General features: G+C 46.1%; 5 protein-coding genes across 5 annotated transcripts; 1 reads left to right on the top strand and 4 right to left on the bottom strand.

Moving 5' to 3' along the window:
- Window positions 1-3,369: 3,369 nt before the first annotated feature.
- LOC117590769 (gastrula zinc finger protein XlCGF28.1) lies at window positions 3,370-4,741 on the top strand. Its single transcript, XM_034283715.1, has one exon. It carries the CDS (start codon window positions 3,381-3,383, stop codon window positions 4,419-4,421), a length of 1,041 nt encoding a protein of 346 aa, XP_034139606.1. The 5' UTR covers window positions 3,370-3,380; the 3' UTR covers window positions 4,422-4,741.
- A 409-nt stretch (window positions 4,742-5,150) lies between these two features.
- Window positions 5,151-6,054, bottom strand: LOC117590770. Its single transcript, XM_034283716.1, has 2 exons — window positions 5,723-6,054; window positions 5,151-5,645 (listed from the first exon to the last, which is right to left on the bottom strand). Exons 1-2 carry the CDS (start codon window positions 6,048-6,050, stop codon window positions 5,275-5,277), a joined length of 699 nt encoding a protein of 232 aa, XP_034139607.1. The 5' UTR covers window positions 6,051-6,054; the 3' UTR covers window positions 5,151-5,274.
- Window positions 6,055-10,802: 4,748 nt separating this feature from the next.
- On the bottom strand, window positions 10,803-12,643 carry LOC117590766 (hornerin). The gene has a single exon (XM_034283712.1). The coding sequence runs from the start codon at window positions 12,494-12,496 to the stop codon at window positions 10,871-10,873; it is 1,626 nt and encodes a 541-aa protein (XP_034139603.1). The 5' UTR covers window positions 12,497-12,643; the 3' UTR covers window positions 10,803-10,870.
- A 2,104-nt stretch (window positions 12,644-14,747) lies between these two features.
- On the bottom strand, window positions 14,748-15,230 carry LOC117590781. Its single transcript, XM_034283731.1, has one exon. It carries the CDS (start codon window positions 15,225-15,227, stop codon window positions 14,748-14,750), a length of 480 nt encoding a protein of 159 aa, XP_034139622.1. The 5' UTR covers window positions 15,228-15,230.
- A 1,454-nt stretch (window positions 15,231-16,684) lies between these two features.
- Window positions 16,685-18,285, bottom strand: LOC117590768 (putative mediator of RNA polymerase II transcription subunit 26). The gene is made up of 2 exons (XM_034283714.1): window positions 18,139-18,285; window positions 16,685-18,069 (listed from the first exon to the last, which is right to left on the bottom strand). Exons 1-2 carry the CDS (start codon window positions 18,151-18,153, stop codon window positions 16,858-16,860), a joined length of 1,227 nt encoding a protein of 408 aa, XP_034139605.1. The 5' UTR covers window positions 18,154-18,285; the 3' UTR covers window positions 16,685-16,857.
- Between the last annotated feature and the right edge of the window lie 520 nt (window positions 18,286-18,805).

An 18,805-nucleotide genomic window follows, 5' to 3' on the forward strand; every position in this document is an offset into this window, starting at 1 on the left:
CTCTCATTCGCTCTCTGTGTCTCCGAACACTGAGGGGACACAATGGACAGCATCCATATTGGAACTGATAGCTGATAGGCACACAGTGGCGTCCACAAAATACAGACACCCATGCACACAGACTCATCCCAATTGATGCAACACTGTAGCTGTAAACTGTAACTGAGAAACACAAACACACACAAACACATACATACAGACATCAGTTCTCTGCTCTGTGTTGTTGCCTATTGTTATTATTATTATTAAAATTATAATTAACCGAACTGTACTATAATTAATCATCTACTCGTATGTAATATGCCCACTTATATGTATACTTTTTTTTTTTAAACACCCCCCTCCCTTTTATGTACGATATATTTAGTATGTTTGCCTATGTTTAGTGCGAGTCCTTAGTGTGTAAGAGCCAAATTATTTATTTACGAGGATATTGTAGTGACCCCCCTGACAAACCGCCTAGAGCTTGAGCAGTGGAGGGAAGGCTTGACATTTAGGAGAAAATCTGGTATTTTAAGACTAAAAGACCCGCTGTACTAACTTTTAAAATGTAATTTTAATGAAAATGATATGTAGAGCTTACCAATGCTTTCAGCCGCCACTGTACTTTCCCCCTACGACAATTACAGTCGTGGCTCGAACTATTGGGAAACCCTCGAAGAAAATGGGATTTCAAAGGATCGAGCCTTCCCCCTACTCGCTCTTAGCTACCGCTTGTTCCCTTCCGACTCTTTCTTCCCTAGCGACGACAGAACTTTTAACTTTTGGTTTGTTTTTTGGACTTTATGTAATTTTATTATTTGAGAATCCGTTGCGAGAACCACCACCACCAACAACAACAACACCAACAGCGACACGTACGTAGAAATTTTTGTGACGTCAGAAATCTAAAGCAAACTAAAGAATCAAAAACAAAAAACAACATAAAACCAAATGCAGAAACAAAAACAAACGAACACCAAAAGAAAGGAAAAGCGAAAAACAAAACAAATACCTTAAATGAGGAAAGTCAAAAACCGAAAACATTTCACGAAATAAAATTATAAAAGTAATATTTCAACACTTGATTAAAACTCAAAGGAAAAACATAGGAAACGTTTTAAATTTTAAAAAATGAAAAACAAAAACAATAACAGTTACATTACTTCTGATAAATAAACACCGAGCATAACGAATACGACAGAAATAGCAAGAGAAGATGCAAATGTTAAACCATTTTAACAAGATTTCCAAAATGAAATAATAAAAAAAAAACGAATAGAAATATATACATAAATTCATACACAGAGAAATACTCACATGCAGATACATTTATACGTATATACACACACACACATATAGTAATATATAAAGATATAGAGAGAGAAAGCATTAACTAATTAATCAATCAACAAAAACCACAACACAAAAGATAAACAAACCAATTGTTCAGGTCAATAACTGCATTTAAGCCGCAAAGAGAAGAAGGATAGGGAGAAGGAGCACGAACGAATCGAATGAAATGAAACGAATAGGAAAGAGAGAGAGAACGTTAATTAAATGGAAATGGAATATCCCTGTTAGGCATTAAACTAAACAAAACAAAATGCTCTTTTTTTATATACGAAAAATATATGTATTGTATGTATGGAATAATTAAAACAAAAATATATACACAATTTACAGAAATTGCAATTCCAAAACTTAAACACAAACGCATAAACACACTCGCACAAATACATATACAAACACACACACAAATTCATACAAATATAGTGAATTGGTGAGCCAAAGTGAAGATGGGGAAAAAGTGCACACAGCCACACACATGCATATGTAAGCCAGAGAGAGCGAGCGCTTAACTGTTATCCACTCTTACTATCTCCTTATATCTCCAGTCAGCCAGCCAGCCAGCAAACCAACGGTTATATCTTTCCTCTCCGATGTAAACCACCTAAGCGCTATCTCTCTCTCTCGCTCTGCAGATCCACCCTAATACGAACCATGCGTGTGTGTGTGTGTGTGTGTGTGTGCGTGTAGTGTGCATTTTTCGATGCTCATTTTTCCATTGCAAAATGTTTCAAACAGTATGTAGTGTAGTGTAGTGTAGTGTAGTGTACGAGTAGTGTAGAAACTCCTAGCGGATAAGGCCAAAGTAGTTTTTAAAAGGAGGAACAGTGGAAGGACATACCAAATAATTTGCAAGCAGGCAGGCATTTACTTGTAGCATTTAAAAAACCTACATTCTACACACAAGCAACACACAACAAAGTGGGATTAATTCTCAAATATAAACTAAATAAAATGCAATTATAGACACAGATGGTATATACAGGCGGTATGGAAATATTATAATGGTATAAGCAGTGTGTAAACAAACAAAAGAAGGAGGAGGGTGGTGCTTTGACGATGTTAAAGCCATACCAAAACGGGAAACTAGTGCACTTTTTTTCTTACTTTAATGGACGGAGGGGAGAATCTAAATAGACGATAATGCAATGATGTGGAGGATAAGGATAGCATAGCCTCAAAATCGTATATAAAGTAAAAGAGAAAGTAAGACAAATTTTAGAGAAATCGGTTTTTACACACACACGCACACACACACACAACACAGAAAAGGAAAAGTTGAATTGTCATTATCACGCCCCATCCGTCAATCATTCCTCCCCCTCCACCACTATACAGAGCGATTTGTGACGCAAAGAGCACACCAACAGATCCTGTTGAAACATTTCAGTGCATATTATATAATGCATCTATACATATATAAATAATATATACATGATTACGGTAATCCAAATATAAGTCTGTAAATTTGTTAACATTTCTAAAAGCTAAAAAAGGAAAAAGACCTCGATGATACGATACAGAAGACACGAATGGATATGTAGATCGTGCATCGTGTGTGTGTTTTAGAGGCGTCTCTGTAGTTGTAGTTAACGGAATTACAATTATACACAAACACACGCTCACACATATGAATAAATACAAGCCACACGCTCTCGAATCATCTAAGAAGAAACCAAAATGTGTGAATTATACAGTAAATGATTGATTGATTGAATTATTGAATACGAATCGAAAAAAACAAAACCAAACAATTGTTGAAAGCAGCCGCTTTAAAATAAAAAAAAGATAAAAATACAAACAAATGAAAGTAATTATATAACAGTTGTGAACAAATTATATTTACATAGCGTATGAATAAATTGCATAACAATTGATTAAAATACAAAACAGATAACGTCTTTTGGGCACAAGAACTCATTTAAATAGAAGCAAAGTAACGCTTTCTGTCGTTTTTGCGCACTTTTGAGAAAAGCGCTAGTGCGTTTCAGTCTGTTCGCGCCATCTGGCAGCCCTTCCTCCCGAGGCGTTAGTGCATTGGCTCAAATCGCATGTGGCAACGCTTATGGCGACGCGAAAAAAAACTAAATTTTTACTTGTTGGAGCCCCGGAAAAAAGAAATGGCGATTCAAACGCTGGAGGAGGCCGACATCGACTGGGATTCACTTATCGAAGAGTGCGAGGAGTCCGAAGAGTCCGACGAAGAGTGGGTCAACTCGATAATAGTAGAAGAACCCGAAGAGGAGCTGGCAGCAATGATGGTGGATCAGGACGAAGCAGAAGATGACCCTGGAGACTGGATAATACAGCAGGAGGCGGAAGAGGAGGAATTAGAGCCCGGAGAGTGTAGACCAGGTCCATGCCATGCAGCGTTTCGCGTGCCCTGGGCCTGCACACGCTGCCCCCTGCGCTTCGTCAGCCACGAGAAGCTCATCGCCCACCGGCGCATGCATCCCCGAACGCGCAGGGACAACCGACCGCCAGCGTCCATCTTCACGTGCAATGAGTGTGGCAAGGAGTTCAAACGCCGCCGCTGGCTCGACGAGCATATGCGCACCCACACGGGCGACCGGCCGTACAAGTGCTCCGATTGCGGGGCCCGTTTCGCTCAGAACAGCAACCTTAGTGTCCATATTCGAACGAAGCACCTCAAGGAGGCCCTGCACCAGTGCCCCAAGTGCCCCGATCGCCGATTCACCCGCCGACGTCTGCTCCAGCAGCACCTCAAGACGGTGCACCTGAAGCTGTTCGATCTAGCCTGCGAGCAGTGCGGCGCCAGCTTCTCGCACCAAACCTACCTCAAGAAGCACATGCTGGTCCATGGCTGTAACAAAGCCTACAGCTGTCACATATGTGGCAAACAGTTCTGCCGGCTAGAAAACCGAAACTCTCACCTCTTTGTCCACAGCACGCGCAAGCCCTACATCTGCACTGTGTGCGGCACAGGCTTCTCGAGAAAAGCGCATCTGCTGCAGCACATTCAGTTCAAGAACCACCCCAACGAGGTGATCCAGCGGCAAAAGCCCCACTTTAGCGACATGCTCAACCAGTTCACCCGCAAGGAGATTGGTGGAGCAGTTCAGTTCAATTGAATTGCAATTAATCGTACGCTTGCATCCTGCATAGTCGACATATCCGAGATATAAGAGTATTCACACGGCTACCATCCATATAACGTACCCTTTCTGGTCATTCGTTTTGTTTAATTAACGTTAGTCAAGTAGACTCTTAAGATCGAGCTTTAATTTAAGAACATTTTAAATGAATTTTAAGAGAAAAAGTGAAAAGTACGTAACTAGAATAATACGCAATGCATGTAACACTCGTAGTATTATTATCGAAATATGTAAATCTAATGCTCAAATACAAGGACTTGCCAGTTCTTACTGAATGAAATCACATTCCAAATGGGTATGAAAGCTTCTTCAATTTGCCACTTGTTGCATCGCTGAGTCCCATACTCTTGGCACTTTTTTGTCAATTCGATTAGAAAGCATTTCTCTTACCCAAATTGTAATATATATATTGTTTGGACTTGGATTAGAAAAGGCAATTTAGTATCCCTACAGAAGTGATTCCAGCATCAAGCCTTGCTCCAGGGAGGGATGGTTCATGATGGAGTAAATGAACCCATCCACCGATGCAGTTCCAGAAAGAAAAACATTCTTCACTGTACGAAGCACTCACGTAAATTATATTAAATCATCGATTGTGTGCTTGCCAACCATGATTGAATAACTGAATGGTATGGATTGGGTCCCACGCTTTTGATTATTTATTAATGTTTATAAGATTGCCAGCAGCGCCAGTGTGTCTGATTATGTGAGATGTTTGAATGAACAGCAAAACGAGATAACAGCAGCCTGTGGCATCACATATGGGGTCCGGGGTAGTAGTGTTTTAGCAGTAGCAGTTTTTGTTTGTAATTGTTTTTGGGTGTGTGGCCTAGAACCAAGTACCATAAAGCGTGAAAGGCACACCAGCCACCAATTGATGGGCCAATGCGTTGAGCTCTTCCGCAATTTCTGGCAGTGTTATAATCATAGTGGTTCTACGAAATAGCTCGCCGTATTGGTCACAGTACTCAATATATGGAGCATTGCAGTACAGAATCTCAGTCTCTGCCTCCGAGGCGGTGTTCTCGATTTCGTCTTTTATCCACTGGGGCGTCAGGTTCGAAATAAGTATCAGCATGGCATAGCCCTCGCGAATGGACTCCAATTTTTCATCGTGGGTCATGTGGAAAACCTCGAATTTCACATTCACTTTGATACAAGCCGCTGGGCTCATGTTATGTTTACACAGCTCTTCCTTCTCTGAAATGGTAAACAATATTATAGATTGGGAAATAAATAATATGATAATAATAATAAATTAAATCAACATGCCGAACCTTCCTCATCCCCCAAGAGCGCGATGATATTCGATGATTTCTTCCCGTCCGCACTCGCGGTGTTCCCCTCCAAAGGCGAGCTTTTTGATTTATGCTTCAAATCGGCGCTGGTAGTTTCCCCCTCCAAGGGCGAGATTTGCGACACTTTCTTGAAGTCCGAGCTGGTGGTTGTCTCCTCAAAGTCGATGCTCTTCGATTTTTGCTTCAAGTCCACGCTGGTTGTTTCCTTCTCCAAGAGCGAGCCATTCGAATTGTTCTTGATGTCCACGCTGGTAGTTTCCTCCTCCAAGCCTGAGCCAGAGGTAAATTTCTCCAAATCAAAATCCATAATGTAATTGTCTAAAATTGTAAACAATCGCAAAGTGGGCATTTAATGAACTGAAAAATGTGCAAACCTTGCTGATCATCCAACGACGAGATATTCGGAGTTTGCTTTAAGGCCTCCTCCAAGTCTAAGCCATTCTGATAATCCAAGGGCGAGATATTCGCAATTTGCCTTAAGGCCTCCTCCAAGTCTAAGACATTCTGATCATCCAACGGCGATATATTCGGAATATGCTTTAAAGCCTCCTCCAAGTCCAAACCATTGAGATCATCCAACGGCAAGAGATTCGCAATAAGCTTTAAGGCCGCCTCCAAGTGCAAACCATTCTGATCATCCAACGGCGAGATATTCGGAATTAGCTTTAAGGCCTCCTCCAAGTCCAAACCATTGAGATCATCCAACGACGAGATATTTTGAGTTTGCTTTAAGGCCTCCTCCAAGTCCGAGCTCAAAGACGTATTTTCCACCACATCATGGACGATAATGTTATTAAATTCTGCTTCAAATCTCGTTACCTCCATTTCATAAAGCATAATGTCATTCAAGTCCACGTCAGTGGACAACACCATGTCCATGCAATCCAAGTCCATGGGATCAGCCTCTACCTCCATGACGAAGTCTCACGATTTTCCTTGCTTATTCAAATAATATTTCGGCTTAGCAAGTGCTTAAACTAGCAACAAAATAAAATAAGTCTCAATTTGGCACATGAATAAAGGGAGAGAGTCTTGACAAACTTTTCTGATCAGAAAATATGTTTGTTCCTTAGCTGTTCTGATTCTACTGGCGCTTGAGTTATCACTGATACCAGATCGGACCCTATCATATGCTCAAGCCGTTTATTTACTCTCCCACCTGATGATCAAGTTGCATCAAACAGCAACGCAGTGCAAAACCCGGCAGCGGCCTATGCGCCGTGCAAAGGAAAATGTTCTACTGCCGAGCGGCAGCGCAGTTCAATTGTCTAACAGTGATTGTCACCAATACCATGTTAAGTTTTGCCTGCTGTGTGGGTGCGTTCACTTTTCTACAGCGTCAGCGCAAAAGCCGCTTCGGAAATTAGTGTGTAGGAGGGGGATGGTAGCTTTGTGCGTCGAAGAGGATGCATATGTAAACAGTTTAAACAGGGGGAGATAGGCCCCCAAACATACATATGTATGTATGTACATACATATTTATGTTGTAGCGCTCGGATCAGCAGGAAAGCTTGGCCACGCCATCTAGTGGTCATGGTGGGGTCATCCAGTGGTCAAGAGGCGGTGCGATCTGGGCTCCAGGATTGGGGTTGTTTAACAGCCTTAATTGTTAGGGAGGAATTTCCTGAGGGTTCCCGCTTGTTTGGTGGCGTAGCTTCGGTCTCTTCCCTTTACGACGTTTGATCTCAGCAGAGGCAAAGTATTTTTTTGCAAGTGCGCCGCCAAACACACAGTCGCGAGTGGAGAGAAAATGTATCTTTTGTGTTCTTTAAAAAGTGTAAGTATGATCAGCAAAAGGGGAAGCTCAAGCATAACAAAGGGTTAACTTTAGCCAGTTAGCAAGTTTTTTTTTGGCTGAGTGGAAAGAGAGCGAACTAGAAGAGCTCCGTACCAGAAGTGGCATAACGAAAAAATAATCGGCGTTATGCATAAACTTCTATTTTAACCGACTTTTATCCGCTTTTAAAATTAAAATCAAAATTGCCCAAGTGAGCAGGGGCAGCTAAGAAAGAAAAGAAAGAGAGAATCTCATGGGCACGCCAGCCAAGAGCCGTTACGGAGTGTAAAGCGGGAAGAAAGAAGAGAAGTCACTCAAGACATTTCCCCTATTCCTTTTAGTTATCTCCCCCTATTCTGCTTTTGCATGCGCATTTTCTAGACACTCGAGTATTCTCAATGGCATCAATGTCATTGTCTAGAATCATTTTGTTGAAAAGTTTTATTGCTCCTTCATATGCAGCTTCAGTTCGGGGTGAAGGTTCCGTCATTCTGGCTATAGTAATGATCCATTCTTACGCTTATTCGGATATCTGATTCAGAGTAGTTTATTGGGAGAGCGCGAAATTATTATACACTTTAATTTACATATTAATTTACGAAAAGTAGATAAGGCTTACTTCTCGCGACCGAAAGTATTCTGCTATTTTAATACAAGATAATACATAAATAAATCTTAATATAAATCTGTAGCATACTTAGGGTTTTAAACGCTTTTGACACAATGCAAAAGATAATATTCGAGCTCATTACGGATAAAAGTTAGTAATAAAATCAATAAATCAATATTTAATGTACACACGTTTTTGATTGAATTGTTAAACGATTTTATTTTGGAAATCATAAAGTATTGTAGATGATTTCCCTGATGGAAAGTTCAATGTTCTGTCTGGAGTAAATGGAGGATAATCTTTATTTTTGACCGACTCCACTGGTTATCTCTAGCCTCCGCTGTGGTACTTGCCCAGCAGAAGAAATGGCTGAGAAAGAGAAAAAGAAAAAGAAAGAAATGATTCAACAACAACCACATTCGAAATAACAACATGAACGACATGAAATGAAAAGTGAATGTTCGTTGTCGTCCACTGCTGCTGCTGCACTTTAATAACGTTACCGAAGAAACCTCAACCTGCCACAACCTCACAGGTATTTCATTTTATTTGTGCCGGATCCCGAACCCCTCCCCTTTCGTGTGTGTGTCGAGTGGAGTGTCTGTAAAAATTAACAAAAATCAGGCGTAAAAGTCATAAATAACAAAAGCGATAATAAAATCCACAGCACGGTGGTACAACAATAACGATGAAATGGTAATATTTAACACCTTTTAATACACTTTTTCCGAGGGTATTATGATAATGCATTCGTGTCTGTCGTATCATGATGGTGTAAGTATTATAAAGTTACACAATTTTCTTGTCACATAAATTCTGTTTAATTTTATTCACAGACTCTTGAGTTTGGTAAGACTTCTAAAAGGGTCTTGTAATGCCAGAATTCTGATGAATTCAACCATTTAAGACGGTTTTTAATGTACTCTAATACATGACTTTAAATTCCATTCAAGGGTATTACAAGTTCTATTATAATATAAAACCGTCGGCAAACCTATCTACTTTATTTTCCAGCTAATTTATGAGACCCCCTACCTCTTGCGGTTCAACTCTGGTGAACTTTTGTCCAAATTTCGCACATAATTTGGCCAGCAGCAATCAGCAGGCAATCCACATTGATCGATGGAGCTATCGATCAGTTATCGATAGCTAATGAGCAGAGCCATAAAGCACGCTCCATCCCTCTATGCACCTGTCACTGCGACCCCCTGCTGCGGTAGGGAGGGGGCCTTCAAAAACTTATCTAATTTATTGTGGCAGATATCTCCCTGCCCTGCTCTTTTACCTTTCTTTTGTTTTGTGCCTGAATGAACTTGTCGACACAGAAAAAAATAAAGATTCCAATGAAAGAAAATAGAGAATTACAAAAGGGAGATACGAAGAGCGAAAGAGGGGGCAGAGGGCTAGAGTTCAGAGTTGCGTAACTTCACGCAGCTTTGACCCTGATGAAATCTCTATGAGATCTTGAGCATTTGGTTTTGAGTCACAGTTACAGTCTTAGTCACGTCTCGGCGAGCGAATTCTGGCCGCTTCCGGATCTGTCCGGATGTGGCGGCTCAATTATGCTAATGAACGTGGGAGAACCCCCCCGCCCATCCCATGCCAAGAGCAGAATAAGCCAGACACACAGAATCATGGCCTCAAGTTCATCTCAAGAGCAGCGCAGTGGGGGCCTACTGCCCATCATTCCAGCTGTCATCCTTTCACTTTTCGAAATCCAACTCCGAGTCCGACTCTGAACTGGGTCAGCGATAATGCCATAAGGATCAAATGCCCCAACTGGTTGGCCGTATTATGCAACAGAGATTGAGATTGGTGCCAAGAGAGAGAGGATGATTAAGTGCGTTTTGACCATCCATCATGAACAGAGACAACCAGCGGAACGGGCATTTCAGTCGAATAAGAAATAGCTGGGGAAAGATTTGCTGTTGGCTAGTCTTTGGACCCATGAATGTTCTCTGAGAGCACGCTCTGGCATACTGATTAATGAATTCAAATTCAGAGACTACGAGTGGGGTGCGGATATAGCATCTGGAATATAGAGTAGGCCAGTCTTTGGAGCTACAACTTTCATAGACAACTTTCCTCCTAATTATTGCTTTCTGAATCTGCTGAAAGGATATCGTTTCTGTTGATCGTCTTGTGCCGATTAACGTTTGATCTTTGTGGATTGTATGGGCGAATCCTACGAGCAATGTGAAACATTTTATAGGTATCCACAGAGATGTTAACCGCTTCATTTCTCTTCTGCTGACTGTTAAATGCACCAGCAGCAGAAGCAGTTCCGCAATCAATTGCCTTCCCAGGCTAATTGGCCATGCCAGTGACGTTCCAGAGAGCTCTGGCCCTGCACACCACTCCCACCAAACACCACTACACCTTTCTCTCCATAGTTTTTTATTGCTATATTTTGTTTCTTTGATATAGTTTCTCGCATCAATTCAAATCACAATTCACAAAATTTCCAGCAAGCGAAATCCGTAATCAGAAATCGAGCCACGAGAAATCGTGAACCATTGGATGTGCCCTGCATTTTAAGCATCTGGAATCTGTCCAGCTTTCCAGTTGCCCTCCAGAAAGGGCACTTAACATCCAAAATCCAAGCGAGAGAGAGAGAGAGAGAGAGAGAGTGGAAGGCGTGGCAGCATTTACGTTTTCCATTTCGTTTTTTTATTATTTTGATATAAAAAAAATAAAAATAGATTGTTGCGCTTTAAGCTCTTAAAAATAGTTAAATAATTTAATGATATCCGTGGGTGGGCACGGGCGGCAGGTAGGTGGCCTCTGGCTCGAAAATGGGCGTGGCCGAGTCACCTGAGTGGCCCGGCGCCCCGTAGAGCACCTGTTGCGGTTGTGCCTGATAGTCGTATCCCGACGATGTCGGGGGCTGCAGATATTGATTGCTGGGCGTGGCATAGTCATAGCCAGAGCCAGAGCCAGGGCCGGAGCCGGGGCCGGAGCTGGGCTCGTGCTTGGCCCCCAGGAAGGCGCTGGGCTTGAAGGGCGCCTTGGAAAGTTCGTTCAGGGAAATATCATTGGAATGATGGTGGCCACCGCTGCTAGAGAGGACATCGGTGTGCAGGGCCTGGGGCTTGCTGGCCGTGTAGCTAAAGTGGCCCAGACCCTTGTGTCCCAATGCATAAACGGGCGTCTGGTGCTCCTCCGCAGCCTGCTCTGCCTTGTGCTCCTGCTCCTCCAGCACCTGGACCTGCACTTGATCGGGCAGCGGATGCTGTGGATGCTGCTGATGCTCATAGCCGGGCAGCAGCGGAACTCCGTAGCTGCTCAGTGGCTGGGATTTGCCGAAGCCAATGCTGGGCGCCTCGTAGCTGTAGCCGGATGTCTCCTCTCCGCCCAGATGATGCTCCAGTGAGGGATGGGATGCTGGGGCGAGATGGGCATAGCCTCCCAGCTGTGCTCCTCCATGGCCAAGACTCAGGGCGTGGCTCAGTCCTTGCTCCAAGGCGTGCTCTATTGCGTGTCCGTGACTGGAGCCGTGCTCGAGGGCATACCCGTGGTTGGGTCCGTGACTCAGCCCATGGCCGAATCCGTGACTGAAACCGTGGCCAGCCGAGGAGTGCGGGGAGGAGATGGCATAGCTGGGACGCGCTCCAGCTCCTGCTGATCCTCCGTGATGAATGCTGTGCGAGTACTCTGGACCAGCCACCAGGTAGGTGCTGCTGGGCTTGTGGCCTCCTAGGAGATTCAGGTAGCTTCCTCCGCCGCCTCCACCTGTGGATCCATGTGAGGAGTACTTGTAGCCGAGGCCAGAGCCAGAGCTAGATCCAGATCCGTGTCCCTGTCCCTGGCCGTATCCATGACTGTATCCGTAGCCTTGACCATGTCCATGTCCATGAATGGGTCCGTGACTTGAACCGTGTCCGTGGTAACTGTGGCCATGCCCTGAGCTGGATCCACCACTTGTCTGCACAATGTACGTCTCCACCTTGGGACCCTGATGGTGGTGTCCACCGCCGATGCCACCGCTGCTGCTGCTGCTGCTGCTGCCGCTGATGTAGTGGGGCCTGGAGTGGGAGGAGTGTCCTCCATAGTGGTGTCCCCCGTAGCTCTCCAGCGTGGTATCTGCGTGCCCAAAGTCGTAGCCGCTGCTGGAGGACAGTCCATTTCCGTGCAGTGCGTACGATGAATAGTGTGAGGGTCCGGGAGGCAGGTACTTGTGCGACGGGCCGTGGTAGAGGCCGCTTCCAAAGCTCAGGCCGGCGTCCCGCTTCAATTTCAGGGGCGTGACGGATTGTGCGGTGGACTGCTTAGCGACTGCATCGGTGGGGTCTGCGGCATTGACGAGCAGAGCGCAGCAGCAGCAGCTGAGTAAAGCCGCAGCTAACGGGATGCTTCTAAACTGCATTTTTACACGGGCACAATTCAAACAACAGCAAAAAAAAACAAACAGTAAAAAAAAGTCTAACTGTTATCCTTGGATCTTGGAACTCTCTGTCTTTTTCCCGCGTATTCCACAAGTGGCGCGCGCCGCAGTAGCCAGCGCAATGTTGACGACCTCTGCGACGGCCAACCCTTTTATACGCGCTCTGCCTTGGCCGCCGACAAAGCCTCAGTCGCAGCAACAGTCACAGCCACAGCCACAGCCACGACTCCAACTTGGACAGCGGCTCAGCGCCAACTGCGACGCCAACTGCGCAGACGCGCAGCGATGCGAAAACAGTTTCTTCTTCTCTCCTCTCATTCGCACTTTCTGCCACTGCCTGCCGGTGCTTTGCATACGCAGAAGCAAACGAATGTTTTCGGTTTCGTTTTTGAATTCGGCTTCGGTTTCTTCTGCGCCAGCTCTGCTTTGTGTCAGCTGCTGTCAGAGGGAGGGCGGAGCGGTGGGACACATTCACTCTCACTCTCGACGCACGCACAGTGGGCCGGGACAGGCAATGAATTTGATTTGAGCAGCAGTCATAATGAGAGCTTGCTGTATTGCAATGAAGTGCTAGTTTTAAGTAATACTATCAGTCATTGGTCCCACTGTGCGGATTGGCAGAGACCAGACAGCGCCACTCAAGTTCAAGTGACACTTTTTAATATCACATGTCACGGGTTGCCCTTTGGCACTCCCCTCTACCCACACTGCACACCCGCCATGCACGGGCAACGTGTGTGTTTTCCCAAGTTCCCTGTGAGCGGCTCTTTTGCCTCCTCCCTCTTCCACAGCTGTCAACCCTTTGCCGGCAAGGCAACTCGGTGTATGCGTAAATTGCATTTAATTTACAGTTACTTGTACTACCTGTGCCGCAAACGCCACTCTCTTATCTCCACAATCCACGCTTCTCTCTGCATAATCCAATCTTCTCTTTCCGCACTCCACTCTTCTCACCGGTTGTAATTGCTGGTCTTATTTCAGCTGCGAAAATTTGAAAAGAGATTTGTTTTCGATTTCGCAATACAATGTACAGTCTGCGGCACGGAGCGGGATCCGTCTGTTATTACGTCTCTATCGGAAGGAAGTTAACGATGTAAAAAATATAAAAAGATTATCCCAAATATCAGATAATCAATCCATCATTGTACATCAGAGTACATTGATCCGCATACGAGTATGGATTCTATAATAGTTCCCATGAGACACTACAATATACCATCTTCAACTCCGCAAATAATCTTTCATATGGCACTCTCCATTGTAACAGAACAAGTGAAGCTCAATAACTTCTTTGGCCGGCGCATGTATACCTAGACCCCCAGAGCATTCCTATACATAGCCCTCAGACCTCGTCTACCATGCACACATATGCATTGCACAGATCCATACCCTAATGCTGAGTGAAGGTACTTTCGAAAACGGAACCAACATATCAGCAGCAGTTTGGTTTCCCTAAGTATTTCAGTGTCAATTTTGACATCTCCTAAAATGGCGATCAGCAAAACCTTCAACTTATCTTATATTACTAAGAAAGAATTTCTTGGGATTAATGTGCCAATAAAAGTGCAAGAAATAGACCCATAATATAAACATATATTCAAAGTGTAGTCTATGCCTCGACCTCTCGCTGACTATGATATATCTTCTATGGTTTTTTTTGTGCGATTCTTCTGGTAGCTTCTCTGCCGCTTTGGCGGCTCTTTTTTTGTATTTTTGTTTTGCCGTTTCTTGCGTCTCATTGTGTGGCGGGTCGTGTGCCACTGCGCGGCGCTTTTAGTTGATGTAATTGCCTGGCACCCGCTGCCCTTGCCCCTGCCCCACCACACAGGTGGGTTCCCACTTCTGTTGCGCGTTGCGCAATCGCACCACCAAGGTCACACCTGCCGCCACGTCGATCGAGATATAATTTCCCCGATTTGCGACTTGTGCGTCTGAGGCCCTCGTCATCGTCTTCGTCTTTGTCGTAATTGAAGCATTTGAAAGCGGCAACAAATTACCAGAGTTCCGACCAGATCCGCCCATGGTAAAAGTCGGCCAGGCACCTCCCTATGCCCCCTCCCTCCCTGGCATCTTCCCATCTCTCCAACTGTGGGCGAGTCATCGCCAGAGATTACATGGCCAGCGATTGGATTTCTGTGTGGGAAGACCTTTCGAATCGATTGTCCAACAGTGGCTGCTTTGGCTGGCTTCTACTTCTTTATTCGTGATTAATGATTGGGTGGTAGGGGGGAATCTATGATCTAAATAGGCTGTAAAAACGTCCTGGGGATAGGTAGACATACGCTCCAGCTCTTTCCCCGCCTCTTGCCTGCTCCTGCAGAGAGTTTTCTCCTCCTCCTCCTCCTCCTCGTCCTGCCTGTTGCTCGTCATTGTCATCTGTGTAGCCCGCAAAAGGTGAGGGCCTAAAGGGCAGGCCAAATGTACCCTGAGCTGCCGGTCCTGGGCGGCCCAGTAGCTGCGTCTGTGGCATGAACAAACCATTCTGCTGCTGCTGCTGCTCCTGGCGCATGGCAGGAAAGGTCTGTGGTCCCGTGTAGCCGGGACTCAGCTGCGAGAGCTGAAATTGCTGTGAAGTGGGCGGCACCAGCGGGCGCCAGGCCATGGAGTACAGCCAGGCGGGGTATCCTGTATGCTGCTCCAGCTGCTGCCCTTGCAACAGGGGAAGGCAACCGAGCAGCACCAGGCTGAGGGACGACAATGACATGCTGGCCATCGATCTCCCGGGCGAATGGTGGCCCTGGCCCTGACACCCACTGGATATATATGGGCGGAATGACCGTTATCCGATAGCCATGGCTACGCTGGAAAGTGATATCTTTGGGGCATTGCTTCTACCTCTGTGTTGCGCAACTTGGAATCCAGTTTCAATTCCCATACCCAATCCCTTTCCCTTTCCATCTGCTTTCAGTGGGGTGCTCCACCCCCCTCTCCCGCTCTCTCCGTCGCTCGTTTTGCTGAGACATAATTCTTGTTAAATGATTTGTCGGCTGTTTGGGCTTGCGCAAATGATGTTGCAACATCCCCAGTGGCTTTGGGTGATCAACAATCCATGTAACTGAGATCCACCGCCTTGCCCTGCCCTTCGAATGCCAAATTTTCCACTTGAGGGGATGCCCAGATTACCCACAACTGTGGCATGTGACTGCTCGTTGCAGGTTGTTGCTGCTTCTTTGGCAGATAGGATCTATGCCATGGAAAAATACAAGCAGAAGTGCCACCATTGCAGTTGCAAACCTAAAAGAAAGTCATCCGGCATGGCACTCCACTGTCCACTGTCCACTGTCCAGTGACCAGTGTCCAGCGTCGCTGTCGCCGCTCATCGATCGCTTTCGCAGCACCAACGACAGCAGCATTTCAACTTTTGATGACTCGGCTTGATCGAAATCGAAATCGAAATCGAAGCATGAACATAACGAATAATGTGCCAAAAAGATTAACAGCAGCAGCGGTAACAGCAGCAGCAAAGAAAAGGCAGCCACGAAGCTTCAAATACTTTGCTTTTCGTCACTCGATGTTTGAACAGATTGAAGATAATTATGAGCAGAAAGGGTACACTGTGAAGCAAAGACCTTTGACTGATTCGTTGTCTTTTCCTAGTGGGAGTACCCTTCGTTAGGGTAGAGCCTTGTCTCATCGAGTTGTGAATTCATTATTTGTCGGCTTCCTACTGCAGCTGCAAAGAAAGTTGACGCCGTGCCACAAAATGCTGCTGCTGCCGTTGTTGTTATGATTTCTGCTGCAACGCTGCACAAATCAGCCATGGGTCGGGCCCACTAAGTGGGCGTCTGGTGGTCTGCTCGTCTGTCTGCTTGCTTTTGTTTGCTTTACCTTCACTTTTCCGCCTCTTTTCACACTCTTTTGCCACACGTACACGTACCACCACAGCGGAAACGCCCATAGAACCAGCCGAATCATCTCCAATTTGTATCTCTAATCGCCACATAATTCGCTCCAGCAGCTGGCACTGGCACTGGCACTTGGCGCATTAATTTGAGCAAATTACAAAATTCTGGCAATTAGTTGGCCAGAATCGGGATTGACGGTGGGAATTTGCATAATCAAATTAGCCATGCTCGCATTTGGCCAACAGACGCCAAGGTCGAGAGCCCCCCCACAACATTTGGTGACGCCATCAGATTCTGCTCAAGGCATAATTTATTGGATCAAATAATTTACACAAAAAAAAGGCAGTTAGTGGATAAATAAATTCCTCCTCCAGCCAAATGCTTTTCAGCTCTAGGAAAGACACAAGTTGGAGTACGGGGAAAAGCGATGCTCGGACAAGGGATCTTATGGCAGGCGATGGGATCCCAGCGAGACGTCTGGCTATGCGGTGATGAGGACTATCGGTAGTAAGGTGGCTGGAACTCACGGCTGGGATGGCTCAAGTAGTTCTGCTGGGAGTAGGATGGGTTCAAGGAGTGGCTGCTGGAATGTGGTGAGGGGTTGGAGGACAAGGCAAAGGCACTCTCCGAATAGTGACGATCGCCTGAGTTATGCTGCTGCTGCTGCTGGGGCCACTCCCGCTGCATGGTGTGCGACGAAGGCAGCTGGTAGGAGTGCGATTGCATCTGGACATAGTCCTGACTTTGCTGGTGCTGTTGCTGCTGTGGAGAGCCACCCAGGAGCTCCTCATGCCGCTGTCCTTGCACTTGGCCCAGTCCCTGCTGCCTGGAGGGCGGCTGTCCAGCGTTGAAAGGCACGCGCTGATAGGCATCTGGCAGGGATTGGCTCAGTAGGCGAGTGTCGAGAGCATCCAATCCAATGAAGCGATCTTGATCCGAGAAACTAGAAAGAGTGTAAGCTGGAACAAGCTTGATATCGCGGGCAGGAGCAGCAACAGTTTTATGGCTGCTGGCATGCGCGAGAGCCAAGGGAAATCTCTCAGAGTTGTGCCCGACTTGGGATGGCTGCCAGTGGGTGCCCAGCGGTTGCTGTTGCTGCTGCTCGTGCTCCTGCTCCTGCTGTTGGTGCTGCTCCTGAGCAAAGCCTTGCCCATGAGCGGCTTGCCAGGATTCAGGTCTCTGCTGATGTGACTCCTGCTGCAGGAGAAAGCCTTGTTGATGATGCTCTGCTGGCCTGCCCTGATGCTCCGTGGAGTATTCCACGTCTTGGTGGTGCTGCTGATGATATGATTGGGACTGATGCTGCTGGTGGTACTGCTGCCCCTGCTGTCCAAGTCCCTGAGCGGACTGCCAGGGCTCAGGCCTCTGCTGCTGGTGTTGCACCTGCTGCCAGGAGTGCTCTTCCTGTCGATGCGGCTCCTGTCCCTGTCCCTGTCCCTGTCCGTAGGGCTGGGTATTGTAGGGGCCATTGTAGCCCTGCTGCTGCTCCAGGAATTGAGGTATGTGATTGCCATGCGAGCCATGCGATTGCCAGGGCCCAGTGATGATGCCCGCCTCCGTGCTGGGTGGCCCCTCGGCGGGCAGATACTTGTGCGCGGGTCCATTGTAGCGGTATCCATCCCGATTGTGGTTGAACAGCTGCTGATTCCTGCCCGGCTGGACGACGGCTTGTACAGTGGTCGCTGCCAGGGCGGCGCTGAGCAGGAGAAACTGCAAAGAAATAATACAAGAGCCGTAGCTGTAGGAGAGGCCAACAGGCAATAAGGATTCAGCACCTACCACGCGGAGTTTCATCTTTGTGTCGTTTGGGGCGGCTGGTCGAGTGGCGAGCGAGCAATGGCAAAGCCGAGACACATCAAATACGTTTTATAGCATCAGCACGAGTAGGTCTAGGTCCGACACCAATTGAAATGATCTCTTGTCAAGTCTGTGCGTGAGCGTTGGCCAAAATTCGAGTACACCGCTATGGAGAAAGAGAAAGAAGATTACATTTGTGGGCTGATGAATGCTGTTTGGTCCGATAAATGCCAGAATATCACGTAATACATGCCCACCGACCACAGTTTACTCACAGACTTGCCAACTAGTTGTGCTATTTTCATCTAAAAGTGCATTTTGGTACGGAAATGTGGCATCGATTTGACTTTGAGTACGAATTCGGAACTGGCCTGCTGGTGGCGGGGGGCCCAGCACTTTTACTTTGCCCAAAACTGGAAGCTGGAATCGGCTGTGAGCGTAGGCGGTCATCTCATAACTGTACGCAAAAATATGTAATTATATCACACACACAAACACACACAAACACATAACCACGCGCCAGCACACACGTACAACCATCGCGAAACACAAAGCAAAACAAAAACGGAAAACACAGATTCAATGCCGTTTTGATGGCAGCACTGGTCATGGGTAGCACTGGCACAAGCGTATTCACGCGATAGGGCAT

Source organism: Drosophila guanche, unplaced genomic scaffold (assembly GCF_900245975.1).
Source record: "Drosophila guanche unplaced genomic scaffold, DGUA_6, whole genome shotgun sequence".
In the NCBI taxonomy this organism is placed as follows: Eukaryota; Metazoa; Arthropoda; class Insecta; order Diptera; family Drosophilidae; genus Drosophila; species Drosophila guanche.

Coding starts and splice junctions, on each gene's coding strand:
- LOC117590769 (XM_034283715.1), top strand. CDS start 3,381: ATGTGGCAACGCTTATGGCGACGCGAAAAAAAACTAAATTTTTACTTG.
- LOC117590770 (XM_034283716.1), bottom strand. CDS start 6,050: ATGGATTTTGATTTGGAGAAATTTACCTCTGGCTCAGGCTTGGAGGAG. Junction 5,646..5,722: donor GCTCTTGGGGGATGAGGAAG/GTTCGGCATGTT, acceptor TTACCATTTCAG/AGAAGGAAGAGCTGTGTAAA.
- LOC117590781 (XM_034283731.1), bottom strand. CDS start 15,227: ATGGCCAGCATGTCATTGTCGTCCCTCAGCCTGGTGCTGCTCGGTTGC.
- LOC117590766 (XM_034283712.1), bottom strand. CDS start 12,496: ATGCAGTTTAGAAGCATCCCGTTAGCTGCGGCTTTACTCAGCTGCTGC.